We start from the raw sequence: 23050 nt of genomic DNA on the forward strand, positions 1-23050 counted from the left end.
CTATATGAGGAATGAGGAGTTCAGAAGTGACACAGAGGATGAAGAACTCAATGGATTTACTGATTTGGAGTGAGATCCAGAGTAAACTTGTTGCTTGTTTTTTCTGCTTTATTTATCTGATTAACTGTTAATATCTTACGTTAACAAATCATACACATGTTCAGTTCTGTCTGTGTGAAAAATACGTCAGTTTCTTTCTTACGTGGTATCTCTCTGCGTAACTCTCTCCCTCAGTGGAGTCCCATCCCTCCAGCAGCTCGTCATAGGCCTGGTTCAGCCAACAGGTCACCTCCTGGGCCTTTTTGTCCGGGTTTGCCTAAAACAACAGAAAAACAAATATAATATTAACCAAATGTGTGCACTCTGCAACACTCACACAGTCTGTACTATATGTAATTACTGAAAACTAAAGAGGATATATACAAATTGACTTTTATGAGCTGTTATAACGGTGTTCCCTTGTCGTCAGATTACTCAAAGTTGTATCTTTCATGGATGCGTAGGATTCGGCTGCGTCGCATCGTCATTTTGGTACAAATTAGATGAAAAATACAACAGCTGCTCTCTAGAGTGATCTGCAGCTATCAACCGACGACATCAGCTCCCACTGGGCACCACCGTTTTCTAAAGTGGAAGTCAGTGGACTCTTTTATCAAGTCTTTTTAGATGAATATTGTGATTTTAAATGTCCAAATTACAACATAATGATCCACAGGTGTCACAGATAACTACATAATAGACACAAGGACAACAGACAAAGGATTACTCAAACTTGTGAATGAAACAAAACACAGCACCACCTATGTTTCTGATGAGGTAACAGCATTCTAACATTCTTTAAATCTCACAAGCATCAATTTTGCGTAATACAGGACCTTTAAATTCTCCCAAAAAAATCAGTTTATCAGAATACACACCCTTAAATTACTGATCAAAGATTCTCTAAAACATTATTAGTGGTGTAGATTTATTTGGTGATAAAAAATGGCTGTGAGACAAACAAAATGGTTTTAATTTTTTGCACCAGTTTGGTCATGAGATCCTGAGTCAGTTTGGCAGAGCCTGAAATGGAACAAGCCCAAACACAGCCCACACGAGCTCCGCAGAGACTGTTTCATTTCACATGAACAGAAATGAATGCGGATAACTCTATTTACAAAACAACGAGAGAAAAATGACACCGTGCAGTTTTATGACTAGAAGGAAAATGTATTAGAATGCAAAGAATTTATGTGAAATTATACTGTTGTTACTGAAAATATTGGGGAATTGCACGTGTTTCTTCAAGGTTACGATACACTTTATCGTCTTAATATGGGAAATCCTGGGTATCCTGTGCATTTGACCCATCCTTCAGTGTCTCTGGGTTAAACCTGCTTTTGACCCATTCTTTTAGTGTCTTTCTGTCAGGAGTAGTGAGACCCATCTCCAGATCTTGAGGACTACCTTAGCTTGAAGATTTCACCTATTGTGCAAGTTTTGGGTTGATGGAGGAAACCGGAGCGCCCAGACGACACCCACCCAGACACGGGGAGAACATGCAAACACCACGCAGAAAGATGAACCCAGAATCGTCTGTTTACACTATGTTTTCCTCCTGCAGCAGTGAGCATCTCCCATGATCACACCATCTCCATGAGGGGGGTGATATTCTGTCAGAAACTGTACCCGCCGAACAGTTGCTTCACTCTCTCCGTTTCCTTCTCCCAACCTCGCCCCCTCCCTTACTCCTCTCTTCTCCTCTCCCTCTCCTACCCCTCCCCCGCTCTCCCCTGCCCTCTCTTTCTCCCCATCTCATTCTCTCTCCTTCTTCTTCTCCCTCCTACCCTCTTCTCTCTCCCATCTTATTCTCCCTCCCCCTCCCCTTCTCATCTCCCTCTCTCCCTCTCTGCTTTTCTCTCTCTCGCTCTCTCTTACCCCCATCCCCTCCTCTTCTCTCTCTCCTCCCTCTCTCCTTCTGCAGCTCGGTAAACCTCCCTGTGTCACTGTTTAGTAACATTTCTGCACAAACAAAACCAACTCCATTTTGAATATTTTCCCAGAACCAACCCGTTCAGACCCATCCTCACGTCCCGCTTTGAACTGCCCCATCACCCCAAGGGAAGCCTCTCATAAATACACTTTAATTTGACTCTCACTAAGCTACCGACCTGTGTTTTGATATGTGGCTATGTATAATAAGTAGCTATAAAATGCAGATGTTGTTGTAGCGGCGATGGAGGGCGTGGTTGGGTTTATAATCGTGCTAAATGCCAACAGGGAATGCCCTTTTAAACATCGCGGATGGGCGGAGGCGACGCGCAAACATATTGCAAAATCACAAGAGAATTTGGATCAAGTTCAAATAAATTATGGTTTAGGTGTTTGCTTTGTACCTTTGTTAAAAGAAGTGTTAAGTGGTTCACGTGTTCACCGGTAAAATCATTCTGATGATATCACACATGAGAACTGTTAAAGCTACCATTTCTAATCGGATATGCTGACCCGCCCCGTTGTCACATGCTCTCTGCAGCAAAAGGAAATTCAAAATTGTATTCTGTAAAATCTGTGTGTTATGCTTTTATTTGGACAGGGACAGTGCACAACATTACACTGACCTTAGAAAAAACAGGAAAGATGTAAGGTGCCAGGTTATGGAATAAATACTCATTTCTACCTGTAGTCCCTGAACAGGCTGGTGCTAAGTAAGAATAAAATAAGTTAAATGAGTATAAATAAGTTTCATGTTCTAGAGCACGTGTCAAAATCAAGGCCCGGGAGCCAAATACGGCCCGCCATTTCATTTTATTGTCTTAAAATGTCAGTTTATCAGGAGACACGCAGTTACACAGTCATATTTTTACATCTATGCAAATTTGAGGGCAACATTTTGCTGATGTGGCCCTCGGTGTAATTGAGTTTGACGCCCCTGTTTTAGAGTGAAGATGTCTGGCGGCTCATTTAAGCTGCTTCTTCTGTTACGCATTTGTTGTTTGTACGCTGAAGTGTAAACTGTGCTCGATGTGCTCATATTTAGTATAATCATTCAAGCCCCTAATGGCTGCTCTCACACCTATTAGCGTACTGACTAGCACTATTGTTTTCCTTGTTTTGGTTTAGATCTAAGGATGGAGTTATAAATAGGAGATAAATATTGTCTAATGCCTGTTCAAAGATGGATTGTCTTTCCTAACAAAAATTGCATTTCCCCTCTCAATACTATGGATCATACGTGGACGATTTACACAGACACGTGCTATCGACTTTACTGCTCTCAGATAACGTGCAAAAGAAGAACAGAACAAAGGCCAGGTGAGGGGAGGCAGGAGGGGCTAGGTGAAAGGAGGGGGGCGGGGCTAGGCCTGTCATGATAATCACCATATCGACTTATCGTTCAACATATGAAAAATGGAACAATATATTTAGGGGCACAATATTTATCCTGTGTACAATTTCTGGTGAGATTTGGGGTATTTTTGATGTAATAAAATAAGATTTGAGCTGTAGAGGGTTGGCTAATAATTGGTTCACGCTGCTATTTATTTGCCTTTTGAATTATACTGTCTATTTAAAAATGGTTTACTGGGATTATCTTGCATTATTGTTATTGTGTCAGTGGCATAAAGTAGTTTCAGTATCGTTTATGGCAACATATCGTGCAAAATTTGTTATCGTGACTAGTACTTTTGCTAACGTGGGTGGGGGGGACATAAATGTATTATGCTTTTTTGGGGCGAATTTAGTATGAAACCGTAGCAACCATACATAGAAGTGTGTTCATTGCAAACCACAATATTTATCTATAACAGTTTAATAACAGAAACAAGAAATCACTGACTGGTTGTTCAAAACTGCAGAACTCCTATGACCTGGAATCTGCACGTTTCGGTAGTAAGTACAGAGCAGTGGGTGGGGATAGGGGGTAGGTGAAAACGGAGCATCCACGTATGCATGAATCAACTGGAATACATCTTTGAATAAGATAATGATGAGGGAACACTGTTATAACACAACTAAAAGCTCATACAAATTTATTATACATAACATGCCCCCTATACTATACAATAGGTTAAATACAGATAAAATAAATATATATAAGTGGTGAAAATAAATCTATATATGGTCAGTTGAAAATCAAGTATAAAATGTGATTGTTGGGCAAGAAACTAACTCATGGGTTTCACAACATTCACAACATTCTTTGGACCAATAATATTTATGTTGTATTCACGTGGTCCTCGGGAACTCTGGGAAACTGTTATCCAAGTTGAAAAACGCAAATGAACGCAGCAATCAAAAAAGCAAAAAAAAAAGTTTGAGTAATGATGTTGAGCTCCACCTCGTGATGTCATGAAGTAGTAGTTTTCATGTTAACAGCTACCGTTTACTTTTAGTTAAATAGAAATGGTCAATTCCAGGGTTCTAGTGAAGGAGCACTTCCTGTATTCGCACATGATGACATCACAAGGTGGAACAGGGTGTTTTCTGTTTGAGAGATGAACTCAGCCTAAATATGCAGGTTTGTGTGTTAAAGTGTGTCTGTTTGTGATCAGAGAGTAGTGTGATAAGGGCCGTTTAACCATTTTAGCTTTGTCTATCGCATTAGTACATTTTCATTACTGTCAATTGTCCTCATCATAAGAGAAAGAGATTTGTGCAAGAAAGACGGCACACTGCTGTTGAATTCATATGTTAACTAGCTAAAGTAAACACATTTTGCTTTTTATCGCAAAAGACAAAATTTAAATCTGTCAACTGGACAAAACGTTGTAGGAGTGAAGACGTTTTGCTGCTCATCCAAGCTGCCATTGTTTACAGTTTCAGCCTTAACAATCCTATTCAACCCTTAATGCTCCCCATTGTTATCTTTGTTCATGTTTGTTTTGGGTCTGCGGATAGAGTTGTAGATTGGTGAGACATTCATTAATTAATTAAGAGAATCTATAACTCTATCCTCAGACCCAAAAAACAAGAACAAAGAGAACAATAGGGGGCCATAAAGGGTCGAAAAGGGTCGTAAAGGTTGAAACTGAAGACAATAGCTGTTTACAGTTTCAGCGTCCACCGATAATCTGACCAGAACTGAAGAAGCGGTTTAGAAGAGCGGCAAAACGTCTTCGCTTCTACAACGTTTTGTCCAGTTGACAGATTTAAATTTCGTCTTTTGCTGCGGATCAGACCTGGACGACTGAGGGATTACACAGACACGTTTAGCTTTTGAGAAGGCCAACAACCACAGATCTTAATAAAAATAATGAGCAAACTCTGTGATTTTACCGATCTAGAACTAGCACTAGAGCTAGAACCTTTCATTTGTCTCATTTAGCCCTTATTTTATGTAACTCCAGTTAGTTTGTACTGCTTAAGAAAATGACAGTTGCAAATGTAAGACGACAGTTTAGTTCACCTGTCTGAGAGGAGAAGCAGAGATAGCGGGAGTGTAGTGAGTGGGCAGGTTCACAGGAGAAGGACTTTTTGGTGGAGCCATAGCCTGAAAAAAAGAAGGGAAGAGAAAGCAGAGGGGAAATAAATGAACAAAGGAGGAAGAATGAAAGGGTTAAGAATCAGCAGGTTCAGAGTAAAACGCTGGAAAGATCCCACTTACAACACAAAATATTTTAAGAGGCAGGAAAATAGATCAATGGGTTATGAAATTATTCTTAGGAAATGGTTGGTTTCAGTAACACGTGGAAAACAAACAAGCTCATTGGTGAACTGTTATTTAGGACAAACTCTAACATCACCTCACCTCAGATTAACAGTGGCTGATTTCTAGAGTTGTGAGATTAGGATCATGTAAACAGTTTTATCTAATGTGAGTGATCTGATTTTATTATTTTTATTTCACACCTGTGCAGGTTTTGACCAGATTTATTATGATTTATTATTGTGTTTTTGATGAACAGATTTCTCTGGTGTGTGCTGTCAACACACACCAAAATCAGATCTAATCATCGGATTATCTGATTACTCTATTTATCTGATTTTACTGGTCATGTATGTGCCACGTGTTTCACGCTTCGCTTGATTCTGCAGAGATCCCAAATGGTTATGAGTCTCGTGTGTTATTATTGCTAATCCATCTGTCAATCACGCCCATTGGAACTCTGGGAGATAAGATTCAGGCTTATTAAAAATCGGTTTGAATGACTTGGGAAATTTCTAACTGCAATTATTTAGACAATGATAGTTATTAGATTTGCAACATAAAATAACAGCAAAACTACTTCAGAAATCCCATGCATTTTAGAACATGTTTGTAGAGGTTTAAAGTACAGGGTTAGCAGCTTTTACACCGATTAAGACCCCATGGAGACACGGGGAGGGCATCTGACACACAGGGATATTTCAGAACATGTTTGTAGACGTCTAAACTACAGGATTAGCAGTTTTTACACAGAATAAGACCCCACGGCGACACAAGGACATTTAGCTCTCAAAGAGGACATTATATCCCCTAAAGAACTACAGCCTTTGTTAATTCCTACCATTGAAATTGTAACGTTGATTCTATTTCTGTTCGTATTTGAGCAAAATGTGTTTTGTTTCACTACAGACATATTGTACAAGCAGCTCTAGAGGGCAAAATAAGCTGTACCATATTTTCTGGAATATAAGTCGCACTTTTTCATAGGCTGGGTGCATTTTTTGGCTGGTGCGACTTATACTCCAGAGAATACGGCAATTTGGATGCTCTGAATGCATATGGTAAGTGGGGAATAACTTTGGACCACTGCAAACTGTGAACTAGTTCTGTTTTCACCTTTTTACAACTGTAAAAATCAAACACAATGCCTTTAATTGTCCCGCTCTAATTAAAACCATTATAATATCCAATTTCCTGACAGCGCATGCTAAAGGAGTGCCTTGCGTCTTACCCTAAGCCTTGACATTTTGGTTCTTTATTGTCCATGAAAGTACAGCTAATCGTATGGTACAACGGCAGCAGCACAAGACCAGTGTCACAAAGCCACACGTTTGATGTTTAGCCTCATAATAATACTGTATCTAATTTTATGAGAAGTCCACGTCATCGTTCAAACATATGGAGGTTATTCTAAACAGGTGGTGAATTGTGTGAAAAAAGGCCCGTGGGTAAATGGTAATACTGTGATGTTTCGGAAAAAATGTGTGAACTGAACTGCACACGATTGAAGATAAAGGCGGCTTACAATTAACGTTGTGTTTGGCTATAATTCAAAATGGTAAATCGCTGTCACTAAAGACAACTTTGAATAAAAATACGTTATGTTATTGGAGTCATACTTATCATTTAGAGTTGTCAAAAGTATCGGAAATGGGACAGTAAGTGATTATACAGCTAGTATCGAAGCTAGATACTCATTTGAGCAGGTATCAATACTGTATATCCTTAGAATGAGCTTGAGCCTTATCAGAACAAGTAATGGACTACTGCGGAATCTACACAGGGTTTACACAGATATAAGGCCACATGGGAATATAAAAGAAAGTACTACCATTTAATGTTGAAAATAAAGAGTGTTTTTCATTATCATCTCGGTATCTGAATCGTTACTGAGTATATTTGTTAGTATCGAAATACAGTTTGAAATTGTAGTATCGTGACAACACAAGCACCAATACGTTTTCTCAAATACGCTATTTCAAATTTTGTAATATTGTTTCAAGTCGCATAGCCTCATTGCCTTAAAAGTACACTATGGAACTTTTCTGGCTGCTTGTTTCTATGAAGACATCATGACTTTGCCCAAAATGTCCCACAGTATGACATTAACTAAACTTTCTCCGTGAAGACAAGCAGGTGACGCCACTACGACAAGTTACAGGTCAGATTTGTGAATAGAAGACTCCACTCAGAGTGAGAAAATATGTTTTTCAAAGTATTCTCAGGCAATAAAAACACCTGAATAAATGTAAGATTGCTAAGGTTAATGTCATACTGTGGAACATTTCCAGCAAAGCGATCACATCTCCATGGAAACGAGCTCAACACTGACCCTCCACCAGAAAAGCTGCATTATGCTCCTTTATCTAATAGTTGGCATAGATAGATACTGGGACATGAAATTAAGACACAGATAGTGCAAAATAAATGGTTGGACCTCTTGTAATCTCATGTAACCTCATTGCCCTTGGGTTAAAGTGCATTTACTACTTTGGTTGGTGGGATATAGTCACATTTTTATAAAGCACTTTTCCACCTTCAAGGCACTCAAAGCACTTTACATGACATTCACACACTCACACTCTCCTAGGACTCCAGCTCTTTCATGACATGCTTTATTCATTTCATTTGGGCTGTTTGGGACCTGATGAGCGTAAAAATAAAGAATTATCTTTTTACATTATGAGAAAAATCATGTCCACATATGAGGACATTTGTTTTACGTTTGAATCATTTTGATAGAACAAAATAAAGTCACATTTGAATAATGATTTGAAAAACTATTTATCATGTGCCTGAACAACAATTGTGCCTATTGTATTGTGGCCTAGACAACCCAAAATGTGTTGTCCACATATGTGGATGCCAGGTCTTAGGAGGCTAAACCAGTGTATAGACACTGGGGGTGAGGTGGGTTAAGTGTCTTGCCCAAGGACACAACAACAACATTCATCTGGGGACCTGGAATCATATCTCCAACCATTGGGTTAGTGGATCTGACCACTCAACCATAGATGTTTTTATGTCGAGAGCAAGATTTGAATTGTCAACCTTTAGTCAGCAGACAAACATTCTACCAGCTGAGCTACTGCCGGAGCTAAAATAGTATCTGCTTAAATATTCACCATAATTCATAATCAGTTAAATGGCAGTTTGTGAAGAAAAGTCAAAACATAAAAAATTGGAAAATACAGAAGTAGCGCTGACTTCTACAATGCAACACCTCCATCTACGTCATCACTTTCATCCAAAATTCTGAGAATTTTTGAGCAAAGAGGGATTTTTTTCTGACAGTTGAGTTAACGAAATAAATGTCTTACAATTTATGTGTGATTTTGTTTAGTTTTGGCTCTTGTTAAATTAAAGGTCCCATTTTATGCAAAGTGTATTCATGTGAGTTTTAAGCCATGTTATAATGTGGTTACCTCCTCAAAAAACATACCTGGAGTTTGTGTAATCCTTATTAGTCTTTTACATCTCCAAAGCTCAAAATGCTCTGTTCCACCTTGTGATGTCATGAAATGGTAGTTTTCAAGTTAACATCTCCTTCTTTAGTTCAGTAGAAATCGACAATTCCAGGTCTGAAATCATTCAAATGATTTTAGTGAAAGTGTATGGAGTTTAAAAACACAGTGGAGCACTTCCTGTATTACCACATGATGATGTCACAAGGTGGAACAGATTGTTTTCTGTTTGAGAGAAGAACTCAGCCTAAATATGCAGAGTTTGTGTGTTAAACATATGTGAATGAAACAAAACACAACTCCAGGTCTGTTATGAGGAAACAACATTATAACATACATTAGAAAGTAGCGTAATACGGGCACTTTAAGGTTGCTAGGTAACATTTACGGAATTACTTCTATGTACATCGCATCTTATAAACTAACCTGTCATATGCACTTAAAGTTCCGAATTCAAACAGATAGAAAACAAACACATAGAAAATAAATAAACGCGATTTATTATTTAAAAATCCTCTTACCTGCTCCTCGTCTGTGGGCAGATCTCTGGAGTACTGAAGAAACTGGGAAACATAAGTCATGATGGACTTCTCATCTGGGTCCCGCACGTCGATATCTGGGTCAAAATCAAAATCCTCCATTGTAATTTCACTTTAAATATCATCAAGAGACAAAACTGCTTCCATATATCTCAGGCATATCTTCAAAATGCACCAAAATCTTGCAGAAGACCGTGTTGCAAAAAGAAAGCTAAAACAAATGAAGTTTCATAAATGGATTCTAGTCAGGAGAGAGCTCCAGCGTCATCAGGTTGGCTTCAGGCTCAAAATTCACACTGCGTTTTCCACCACACAAATTACAAAACTCAAAACAGGAAAAGTATTAAATCGTTCATCTCATGTAATGGCTTAAAAATGGGCGTGCAGGATGGCCACGGGGAAATATGTGAGAGAAATCAGCTGGAAATCTAAAAAAAAGTGTCAGTTAAGGTCAGAAAAAGAAATGTTTCGGACAGATAGGATAACTTTGGAATTTAACAACTAAAAACAAGCTGCAACAATGCTAAGAATTTTGTCATGATTTAAAATATTTTGTGTTGAAATTAATGATAAAAATGTCTGCAATAGTTTTATACTTATTTTTTTATTTATTATTTATTTATACATATATATTTTAATTCTGTAAAGCACTTTGAATCACTTCATTTATGAATCTATACAAATAAAACTTGCCTTGCCTAGGTTACTGTACACTTTATTGCCCCTGTAGCAAATGTGTCCTCGGCATTTGACCCATCCTTCAGTGTCTCTGGGTTAAATCCATCAGGAGCAGTGGGACCCATCTCCAAATCTTGAGCTAGTCTTGATCAAAAATATCTTTGGTGGAGGATTAGAATATTCTGCACGTTTTGAGTTGGATTAGTATCGAAGCTAGTGTCTTGGCAGCACGGTGACTGAGTGCCATCACTCATGTCTCACAGCAAGAAGGTTGGTTCGATCCCCGGGTCACCAGGCCTTTCTGTGTGGAGTTTTTCATGTTTCTCCCCGTGTCTGGATGGGTTTCCTCCGGGTACTCCGGTTTCCCCCATCAACCAAAACATGAACGCCCTTCGAGACAACTGTTGTTGTGATTTTGGGCGTTACAAAAATAAATGAATTGAATTGAATTGAATTGAATTGAATTGAATTGAATTGAATTGATTATGTCAAAGGAAACTCACCCGGGCGCAGGGAGAACATGCAAACTCCACACATAGGACTTTTTTTTTCAGTACCATTTCTCAATACCACTGTTTGCTGTTTAAGTAATAATAATAATTGTATGTACATCACAGAGACAGACATAAAGGGTACTCGACTGACCCTAATAGTTGATATTATAGCCTTAGCAGCGGGTGTGTCTGAAAAACCTCAGAGAACCTTTCAGACAGTATGAAATTCTAGTCTATTTCAAATCTACAAACACTTTAAGACAAAGACTGGTTCACCCAAAGGACAAAACCCCCGAGACATAAACAAAATAATGTGCCTTGTATTGTAGTAGCACACTGGAGAAACTAAACAGCAGCTCCATAAAAGAATGAACCAACACCGTCGAGAGAGCAGCTCAGGACCCCAGTCTGCTGTGCATCTCCATCTCAAAGACACTGACCACTCCTTTGAAAATAGTGAGGTTCAGATCTTAACCAGAGAAAAGAAATGGTTTGAAAGAGGAGTTAAAGAGGGAATTTTTGTTAGGAAAGACAATCCTTTCTTGAACAGGAATGGGGGCCTTTGACACCAATTATCCCCCGTATACAACTCGATCCTCAGACCCAAAGCAAACAAAGCAAACAAAGAGAATATTAGAGCGAGCCTGTAGGGCCATTAAAGGTTGAATGTAGGCTATTGAGGCTGATACTGGAGATAACTGGATATAAATGTTGTTGTTTGTTTTTTAAATTATCTGTCAACCAGGAAGTAACACAGGTGCGCTGTTAGCATGCTAGCTGTTGTTAACAAAACAAGCAAAAAAATGATAAACTATAATATATTTCCTTTTTGTCTATATTGCTCACAGCTCCTCTCCTGTTTAGGGTCCACACCTACTACTCTGTACTTCTCAAATTTTGTTTTCTTAAGCAGTGATTCGGTAGCGTCTTATATGAAATCGTTTTAGATCAATAATGTGATGTAAAACGTCCAAATGAAAACTTAATGATCCACAGCTGTCATTGATTATAACTATATAGCAGACATCAGCACAATGTCTCTTCTTAGATAAAACTTCTCACCGTCTGGCTCGAGCAGTCTGGGGATGTGCAGCTCTCTTTCGGCCACTCTGAACGCCTCCTCTAGGTTCTGTCTGTTACTGCGCTCTCTGGCCTGGTTCAGATCCACCACTCCAGGTCTGAGGGCGGAGAGCACGGCCAAGAATACCACCCCACTCCTCCAGCTCGCCTTAAAGTCCTTCACGCTGACGGTGCACCCAACTCTGTGGAGGAAAGACAAGCGTTGAGATATGGAGTAAGAGTCTATACAGGCACTCAAAGCACTTTACATCAAGGAACAGCTCACCAGTTTACGCACACATTCATACATCAGTGTACACAGGCACTGGGGCTGAAATGGTTTAAGGGTTCATTTGTGGGAGCTGGAATTGCACCGCCAACCTGTGGGTCAGTCAATTTGAGCGCTTTACCAATTAAGTTTTATGTCAAGAGCAGGATTCGAAGCGCCAACCTTCACCAAACACCAACTGATCTACTGTTGCTTTAGGATAGAATTGAAATTACTTAAAAGGTGCATTATAATATATGTAACTTTTCTGATGGAGGGTCTACCAGCTTCTTGTCTCCATTCAGATGTTGTTGCCTTACCTGGAATGTTCCACAGTATAGCATTAAACTTATCCAGGTGTTTAATTGCTAAAAAAATACTTTGACATACTTCTTACTGTGACCTGTGATCTGACCTACAACCTTCCCTTCACTGTCATGTCTAGTAATTTAGGTTTTTCAACACAAAATAACATAAAAATACAAAATGTAAATAACATATACAAATACATGCAGTGGCTCTATTTCCTTCTTTGATGTGGAGCTTACGCGCAGTGGCTCTATTTCCTTCTTTGATGCTGAGATTACGTGCAGTGACTATTTCCTTCTTTGATGCAGAGTTTACGTGCAGTGGCTCTATTTCCTTCTTTGATGCAGAGCTTACGTGCAGTGGCTCTATTTCCTTCTTTGATGCTGAGATTATGTGCAGTGACTATTTCCTTCTTTGATGCTGAGCTTACGTGCAGTGGCTCTATTTCCTTTTTTGATGCTGAGCTTACGTGCAGTGGCTCTATTTCCTTCTTTGATGCTGAGCTTACGTGCAGTGGCTCTATTTCCTTCTTTGATGCTGAGCTTACGTGCAGTGGCTCTATTTCCTTCTTTGATGCTGAGCTTACGTGCAGTGGCTCTATTTCCTTCTTTGATGCTAAGCTTATGTCAATTCTTCGTGTGTTTTCCATGATGAGTGTGTGTTCATGATGCTCAAAATGACAGTTCAAAATCAAAACTAGTGTATTCTTCAGAGCATAATCCTTTCCCCACGTCTGTCTCACTTTCGTGTTTACTGTTAGAGAGCGCCCCCGTTGGCCACCAGTAAAAATCTATAAATTAGCTGCACTGTTGTATAGGCTGCAGAGTTCAAAACGTGAGGAAAAAAGTAACGGTTCATAGTTCGAATCTACGGTAGATGCATGTTTTTGGGGTTGATTAATGGCACTTACTGAAGCTACAAAATAATTTAACTTTTGTACAATTACACTGACAGATAAGACGTAGACCTAATGATTTCTGACATATTTAAGGCCCTGTAACGTGAAAAAGTGTTTTAATGTGAAACAATTAGGAAGCGCACTGTTATGTAATGTACCTTAATGGCAAACTTATATACTCATCGTGAGCTGTTTGTCACGTTTTCAAGACAGTAAAAATTGAGATAGAGAGGCTTGAACCATAAATTAGGTCAACAAATCTACAAATCCCACCTGAGAATTGTGACCTGTTTAAACTATACAGATTCTACATTGTTGTTGTTGTTGTTGTGTCTTACTTGTGGCACTGCTCCCTGACCCAGAGGAGGAGGGCCTTCTTGGCGGAGACCCTGAAGGTGCTGTGGAGGGGGGTGTGGGGGACGTGGGGGGTGTGGGGGGAGAGCCCGGGTGGCACAGGGCTGCTGCTGGAGACGGAAGAGTCCAAACTGGCCAAAGACTCCATGGATGACTGACGAGAGCTGAAGGAAAGACTGCTCGCCAACTCCTCGATCTGACACAGAAATACACACAGAAATTCAAGTTGTTGTTCAGAAAATGTTACAAGGAAATCGAAACTAAAGGTGCACTACGTAACATTTCTCGTGGGGGGGCTGTAATTTTCTACAGTGTGCCATTTAACTTATTTATCTTGTAATTACTCAATTGCAGGTGTTTTTATTGCTAAAATCTAGGAAAACACGCATTCTTAATGTGAGTGGGCTTGCCTCTCCACAGATCTGGCCTGTAACTTGACCTGATGGTAGAGCCTTGCGAGAAAAAGTTACGTAGTGAAACTTTAAGATACTTGAAATTGAGATGTACTAGTCAAATAATAGCTATTTTTTTATTTTTCAGAGTAAGGTAGTCATGTTCAAATCAAACACTGATTTTACTAACAGAAAAAAAAATAAAATAAATTAAATGAATGAGTTTGGGTTGCCAGATTGTACGACTAAAATCAGTTTGGGATGTGTCCTCTTTTGTGTTTATATTTGGCAGCTATTTTATTTAACTCGTTTAATCAACAACAAATTTAAATGTTCCAAAATTAAAATTATTCAAGTGTAACAGTTTGAAGACTGAAAGACTTATTATACTTAGCTATGTTGTATTTTATATTGGGAATTAGAAAAGTGGAATCAGTGAATGAACAGTGCAGTATATGTACAGTGCAGTATATGTACAGTGCAGTACATGAACAGTGCAGTACATGAACAGTGCAGTATATGTACAGTGCAGTAAATATACAGTGCAGTATATGTACAGTGCAGTATATGTACAGTGCAGTATAAGTACAGTGCAGTATATGTACAGTGCAGTAAATATACAGTGCAGTATATGTACAGTGCAGTAAATATACAGTGCAGTATATGAACAGTGCAGTATATGTACAGTGCAGTATATGAACAGTGCAGTATATGTACAGTGCAGTACATGAACAGTGCAGTACATGAACAGTGCAGTATATGTACAGTGCAGTATATGTACAGTGCAGTATATATACAGTGCAGTATATGAACAGTGCAGTACATGTATAGTGCAGTGCAGTATATGTACAGTGCAATATATGTACAGTGCAATATATGTACAGTGCAGTATATATACAGTGCAGTATATAAACAGTGCAGTATATGTGCAGTGCAGTATATGTACAGTGCAGTACATGTACAGTGCAGTACATGTATAGTGCAGTGCAGTATATGTACAGTGCAATATATGTACAGTGCAATATATGTACAGTGCAGTATATAAACAGTGCAGTATATGTACAGTGCAATATATGTACAGTGCAATATATGTACAGTGCAGTATATAAACAGTGCAGTAAATATACAGTGCAGTATATGTACAGTGCAGTAAATATACAGTGCAGTATATGTACAGTGCAGTATATGAACAGTGCAGTATATGTACAGTGCAGTACATGAACAGTGCAGTACATGAACAGTGCAGTACATGAACAGTGCAGTATATGTACAGTGCAGTATATGTACAGTGCAGTATATATACAGTGCAGTATATGAACAGTGCAGTACATGAACAGTGCAGTACATGTATAGTGCAGTGCAGTACATGAACAGTGCAGTACATGTATAGTGCAGTGCAGTATATGTACAGTGCAATATATGTACAGTGCAATATATGTACAGTGCAATATATATACAGTGCAATATATATACAGTGCAGTATATAAACAGTGCAGTATATGTGCAGTGCAGTATATGTACAGTGCAGTATATGTACAGTGCAGTACATGTACAGTGCAGTACATGTACAGTGCAGTACATGTATAGTGCAGTGCAGTATATGTACAGTGCAATATATGTACAGTGCAATATATGTACAGTGCAGTATATAAACAGTGCAGTATATGTACAGTGCAGTATATGTACAGTGCAGTACATGTACAGTGCAGTACATGTACAGTGCAGTGCAGTATATATGCAGTGCAGTATATGAACAGTGCAGTACATGAACAGTGCAGTACATGAACAGTGCAGTACATGTATAGTGCAGTGCAGTACATGAACAGTGCAGTACATGTATAGTGCAGTGCAGTATATGTACAGTGCAATATATGTACAGTGCAATATATGTACAGTGCAATATATATACAGTGCAGTATATAAACAGTGCAGTATATGTGCAGTGCAGTACATGTACAGTGCAGTACATGTATAGTGCAGTGCAGTATATGTACAGTGCAATATATGTACAGTGCAATATATGTACAGTGCAGTATATAAACAGTGCAGTATATATACAGTGCAGTATATAAACAGTGCAGTATATGTGCAGTGCAGTATATGTACAGTGCAGTACATGTACAGTGCAGTACATGTATAGTGCAGTGCAGTATATGTACAGTGCAATATATGTACAGTGCAATATATGTACAGTGCAGTATATAAACAGTGCAGTATATGTACAGTGCAATATATGTACAGTGCAATATATGTACAGTGCAGTATATAAACAGTGCAGTAAATATACAGTGCAGTATATGTACAGTGCAGTAAATATACAGTGCAGTATATGTACAGTGCAGTATATGAACAGTGCAGTATATGTACAGTGCAGTACATGAACAGTGCAGTACATGAACAGTGCAGTACATGAACAGTGCAGTATATGTACAGTGCAGTATATGTACAGTGCAGTATATATACAGTGCAGTATATGAACAGTGCAGTACATGAACAGTGCAGTACATGTATAGTGCAGTGCAGTACATGAACAGTGCAGTACATGTATAGTGCAGTGCAGTATATGTACAGTGCAATATATGTACAGTGCAATATATGTACAGTGCAATATATATACAGTGCAATATATATACAGTGCAGTATATAAACAGTGCAGTATATGTGCAGTGCAGTATATGTACAGTGCAGTATATGTACAGTGCAGTACATGTACAGTGCAGTACATGTACAGTGCAGTACATGTATAGTGCAGTGCAGTATATGTACAGTGCAATATATGTACAGTGCAATATATGTACAGTGCAGTATATAAACAGTGCAGTATATGTACAGTGCAGTATATGTACAGTGCAGTACATGTACAGTGCAGTACATGTACAGTGCAGTGCAGTATATATGCAGTGCAGTATATGAACAGTGCAGTACATGAACAGTGCAGTACATGTATAGTGCAGTGCAGTACATGAACAGTGCAGTACATGTATAGTGCAGTGCAGTATATGTACAGTGCAATATATGTACAGTGCAATATATGTACAGTGCAATATATATACAGTGCAGTATATAAACAGTGCAGTATATGTGCAGTGCAGTATATGTACAGTGCAGTATATGTACAGTGCAGTACATGTACAGTGCAGTACATGTACAGTGCAGTACATGTATAGTGCAGTGCAGTATATGTACAGTGCAATATATGTACAGTGCAATATATGTACAGTGCAATATATGTACAGTGCAGTATATAAACAGTGCAGTATATGTACAGTGCAGTATATGTACAGTGCAGTACATGTACAGTGCAGTACATGTACAGTGCAGTACATGTACAGTGCAGTGCAGTATATATGCAGTATATACAGAGTGAAACGTGTCCACACTCACATGGTACTGCAGAATGATGGTCCATATCAGGCCCAGGATGATGGACGGTTTTCCATCGATGACGTCAGGAATGTTTATGTTCACCAGTTTGATCTGAAAACATTTGAAAAAGATTCAATATTAGCAAATCCTGTTAATGTCAAAGCTCAATGTGTGAGTTTAAAATGATGCTTTAGCGCTGATCAAAACATGATTCACAAAAGGAGTACTTACAGATTTCTTCTTCAAAAACGCGAGACATTTTTCAATGTTGTTTCGATGCTGAAACATTCCTTTTCCTCCTCTTTCTCGACTCTGCATTAGAAACACCAGATGTTTTTTTTTTTTTATTTTGGCAGGTTACTTAGTTTCAGAATCTTTCATTTGAATTCAGATCTATAAGGAAACATCAGACTCACGATTCTCTGTCCACTCATCACCTCCAGCAGGTCCAACAGTCTGGACCCATCTTTGAAATCCTCGAACAAGTCCACGATTCGACATGGTGGTATCCTCTGGAACAGGAACAAGAGGAACAATTTTTATTTAATTCTTATTTTATCAATGTTGAAACATGGTTTATTTTTTTGAAAGCAGAACCAAAATGTTAAGTTACCACATTTTCCGGACTATAAGTTGCACTTTTTTCATGGTTTGTCTGGGGATGTGACTTATACTCAGATGCCATTTATAGGTGAAATTATTAAAATATATAATTTCACATCGTTATTGTCACACTGAAAACTGAGCGAGGACACTCTAGACTTGTACCAGTTTGACAGTCACACAGAAGAGTTAGCGGAGCTTCATCTTCCTCTGGAGTTGGTGGATTTGTTCAGAAGTGACACCAAGGATGAAGAATTTAATGGATTTATTGATTTGGAGTGAGATCCAGATTAAACTTGTTGCTTGTTTTTTCTGCTTTATTTATCTGATTAACTGTTAGTATCTTACATTAACAAACTGGACACGTGTTCAGTTCTGTCTGTGCTTCATGGAGCTGAATAAATATAAATGTGTTATGTTAGCGTGATGTACTGATATTCAGCAGTATTATTATTATTATTATAACTTGCCTTTAAAGATAAAATGTCTGTTCTTGGTCTCGAATTTTGTAAAATAAATTTCCCCCAAAAATGCGACTTATAGTCCAGTGCGACTTATGTGTTTTTATTTTATTTTAAATATGGTAATTTGAACAACATAAAATAATTAATTGGGTTGATAAATGTCACACTGAACAGATATTTGATGATTTCTTCATTGAGAGGAGGAGACAGGATAACCACTGTGCCACAGTAGCACAGGGAGAACACACACAATCCACTCAGAGACACCAGCAGTCTAACCCACAACCTCCTGGTGTGAGGGAGGAGACCAGATAACCACTGTGCCACAGTAATGTGATATGATTGAGTGCATGTGATGTCTGTACAAATTGATTCACTCCAATCAAACATGTGAATAAACATCTGAATGAGGCGGCTGTTAGGTCAGGGCAGCTGATGGTTTAAACCACATGTGTCAAACTCGAGGCCCGTGGGCCAAACGTGGCCCTTCACATCATTTTATGTGGCCCTCGACAGGGTAAATTAAAGGTATAATGGTCTTAAAATGTCATTTTATCAGGAGATACACAGTTACACAGCCATATTTTTACATCTAGGCAAATGCATATGTAATATTTGTAACTTGAATAAGTTATAAATACATAAACAGTTAATTAACAAGTTTAAAAAGTATTTGTATTTAATTTACATCTGGCCCTTTGAGGGCAGCCATTTTGCTGATGTGGCCCTCGGTGAAAATGTGTTTGACTCCCCTGGTTTAGACGTTGATTAAAGGTCCTTACAGTTTGGGGGTGTGACTCTTTTTTTTTGCAGCTCTTTTAATAGGAGACCTTTGAACGTGCCCTGTGTGTGACCTCTTCTGTCCCCCCAATGGACACTCACTACACAATTCCCATGTTGAAAAATTCTAATAAATGACTTAATATGTCTCTAGTGCTAGTTTAATAATTACGTAACTGTCCCATTGTAAAGAATATCTCTTTAGCAATTAGAATTTGTCTTAGGAAAAACAGTTACACCGTAGGACATCAAACTGGCGCACGTTTACTTTTTTTTCTTCTGATGATTATTATTTCTGTAGACTTGTAGCTTAAACCCAGGGCCAGCCCCAGCTTTCAGGGGGCCTAAGCTGAATTTGTCTCTGCGGCGCCCCCTCCTGACTCCGCTATTGGTGATTCACATTTGACACATTCTGACTCTGCTCTCATCACTTTGACCAGTTTATATTTGAGTTTATCTGAACAACATCAGACTGAAAACATCCAGAACGTCACAACTACCACAGTCACAAGAACAGAACACAAACATATAAGGGGTTAAAGAATTCTAGACATGTTTCTGGTGGATTTTAATGTGTTCCAGTTGTGACAGTGGCTTAAATTTACATTATGTCGGGTCCTTGCTCCGGTGTAAACACAGAGCTGCCCTCACCTCTGCCCGACTCAAAAACACATGTAGGTTACTATAGATATAAAACAAATGTAATTGTTTGAGAGGGATATTTAGGGTGCTGTAAACACTCAAGCCTGTGTCCAATAAAACTTGATATAATTTTCAATATAAAAGTATGGGCTCTTGGGGGCCCTCTGGTGGCCTCAGGGCCCTACGCAGCTGCTCAGTCTGATTATAGGCTGGACCGGCCTTGTTTAAACCCTTAATCCCAGAGCTCTTCCTGGTGCACACATGTCAGATGAGCTCCTTGTGGGTTTCATGTAACTGTCTCTTTAAATATGTGATTTCTCATGTCACACCACAGGACACTCTTTGGATTACAGCGTGAAACTGACTATATCTTTTTATAGATTTAAAATAGAGATAAAGGCGACATTTTATTAAATAATGCAAATGTGCTTCCCTTTATGCCAACACTTTTATTATCTGTCTCTGTCAAAAAAGACTCATTCTAGAATAAAGCAAAATATTACAGGACATTTTAATTTTAATGTTTTTTGTTAAAATACAAAAAAATGAAACACGACTTCATGACAACTATGAGTAATTTCTAGAATACATATTTGTGAATACATATTTGTGCACTGTTGAGTTAAATGTTCCTGGAAGAATTTTTTTTATTTAGAAATTTAATTAAAGTGTTTATTATAAAATGTCATCAAGAAGGAAATGAGCGTGATATCAAATCTGTGTGGATTAAAGTTATGCCATATAGTGTACTGATTCATTATGAGTATGTGAATTCACAGTACTCGCAGTAGCAGTAGTTGTAGTGGTAGATGTTGTAGTAATAGTATTTTCATCATATCAATGTATCCAACATCAAACATTTTGACTAGTAAGTATTAAAGTTGTGCAATGTAATCCTCACTGCAAAAGGATCAAGATTGTAGTAGTAGTAAGTAGTAGTAGTAGTAGTAGTAGTAGTAGTAGTCTTCCAAACACATACCATACTATCTGCCTTCATTTGTCATTCATTTTGCATTTTTTGTGAGACTTGTACTACAGTCTTCCTGTAAATGTTTTGCCTTTAGTTCAGGTTTGAGGATCTTGCATAATATCGTCTTAAAATTCTGAAAATCATTTTTGTGTTTTATAGTCATCACAATATTGTTCCCAATCACAGCTGACCGGCCCTTCAGAGCCTACTGTCATGCACAAACTGAAGTTCAAGCCCTTTAAACCCACGTTTAAATCATTCTTGGTAACTGTCATCATAAAAAAGTAGCATTAGCAGCACATTTTTCACGCTACAGGCAAAGCCTGACATGTGACTCTTTTCTTCAACAGCTTAATATGAACAAAATCACCAGACTCTGAGGTCAGTTGTTCCTTAAGGGCCTCCAGCAGTGAAACAACAAAGAGAAGAGATCATTTATCAACAGACTGTGTGGTCACTGTCCTGGTTTGGTCCTGGTTTGGTCCTGGTTTGGTCCTGGTTTGGTCCTGGTTTGGTCCTGGTTTGGTCCTGGTTTGGTCCTGGTTTGGTCCTGGTTTGGTCCTGGTTTGGTCCTGGTTTGGTCCTGGTTTGGTCCTGGTTTGGTCCTGTTTTGGTCCTGTTTTGGTCCTCGTTTGGTCCTGTTTTGGTCTTGTTTTAGTCCTGGTTTGGTCCTGGTTTAGTAAGTATAAGACACATAGACTAGTACACACCCATGGACCGCTATGGAACATACCTGGAACACTGAGTATTATCATTTAATGTTGAAAATCACATCCTATCGTCTAGAAATTGTGTTTTCTATTACCAACATGGTATCAGAATCATTACTGAGTCTATTCCTTAGTATCGAAATCAAGTATTGTGACAACACTAATTCTAGTCCTGATTTAGTTCTGGTCTAAATGACTAGATTGACAAACTACTGCACCGTCATAGCAGTAACACGTATCAGTATACAGTATGTGAGGTACAATGCAGAGTAACTACATGCTCACAGTATATATTGCATAAGACGTTTGGCAGCAGTACGCTCATATATAGGTCACAGATTCTATCCTGGAGCTAATCAGACTTTCTCAGAATCCCTCCTGTTCTGTCATGTTTCTGAGAGTTTTGCATAAAAATCAGTTTTTACTATTTCTCTGGTTAAATTTGCACTTTTGATCAGACAGCCCAGGGTCTTTCTGCTGTGGAGACATGCAAAAACTAACTGAAACTGAAGTCATAATAGACAAGGCAGGTGAAATGTGATTTACTATGTGCCCTAGAGTTACCATGACACCAAAACAGGTACACTTAACTTAATACTTCAGCTAGTATCCAAACTGCACACGTATGACTTGTAAAACTAGCAGGTTTTACTCACAAAGCTGCAGGGTTATCTTTGGCTTTTGGTCTTAGTTAAAATCTCTGTACCTCATTTTTAGTGTCTTAAAGAATTGAAGAACAGAACTATTCATTTTAAACAGCTTGCAGTGGTCCAAAGTTATTCCTCACTTTCCTAACATATTCCTAGCACCCTGATTATTCGCCATGATGAGTTTATAAGCACTATTCACAACTTTCAGCATCATGGTAATGCTAACAACAACTATTTTTAAGTAAACATTGGATTTATATAGCACCTTTCATGACACTCAGAGCACTTAAATCACTCCATATTACTATTGTAGCCACAGCCGCCCTGGAACAGACTGACTAGCATCCTAACAGTGCACCAGCATCAATTCCTGGTTCGCAGACAATAAAATGCTTTATAATTAGATGCACCGTACTCATTTTGATCCCAAGAGTTGCTTTTACAATATATCTGTACTGGGGAAAGACAAGTTTTACTTTACTGCATGAAAAATGAGTACATCCTCTTTAATCCAAACTAAGAAGTATGCACATAAAATAATAATATATACAGGTCACAAGCTTGTACCTGAAGATTCATCATTTAGACAAGTCACAGCTAAAGTAACAATTCACTGATTCAATAGTTGAAGACTCTTTGATGCAGGTGAACAAACTGTGTGGAAACATTGACAGATAATGCTGCAGCCTCTGACCTCTCTGACCACTTAAAAACAAGGAAGATGTATTAACAATGCACTAAAACAACATTCTGCACCCTCTAGAGGCAAGGCCCAAGGGCACAA

General features: G+C 38.5%; 1 protein-coding gene across 1 annotated transcript in view; it reads right to left on the reverse strand.

Annotated features, from left to right (window-relative positions):
• Positions 1 to 23050, reverse strand: part of LOC117390151 (nesprin-2-like) — a 92686-nt gene that overhangs the window by 45324 nt on the left and 24312 nt on the right. The window contains exons 4-11 of the mRNA XM_055230942.1: positions 17864 to 17959; positions 17679 to 17759; positions 17466 to 17558; positions 13674 to 13885; positions 11864 to 12063; positions 9612 to 9706; positions 5387 to 5470; positions 203 to 316 (exon numbers count right to left, since the gene is read on the reverse strand). Coding sequence (XP_055086917.1) covers positions 203 to 316; positions 5387 to 5470; positions 9612 to 9706; positions 11864 to 12063; positions 13674 to 13885; positions 17466 to 17558; positions 17679 to 17759; positions 17864 to 17959 — 975 coding nt within the window. The remainder of the gene's footprint in view (positions 1 to 202; positions 317 to 5386; positions 5471 to 9611; positions 9707 to 11863; positions 12064 to 13673; positions 13886 to 17465; positions 17559 to 17678; positions 17760 to 17863; positions 17960 to 23050) is intronic.

Source organism: Periophthalmus magnuspinnatus, chromosome 22, assembly GCF_009829125.3.
Source record: "Periophthalmus magnuspinnatus isolate fPerMag1 chromosome 22, fPerMag1.2.pri, whole genome shotgun sequence".
Classification (NCBI taxonomy): Eukaryota; Metazoa; Chordata; class Actinopteri; order Gobiiformes; family Gobiidae; genus Periophthalmus; species Periophthalmus magnuspinnatus.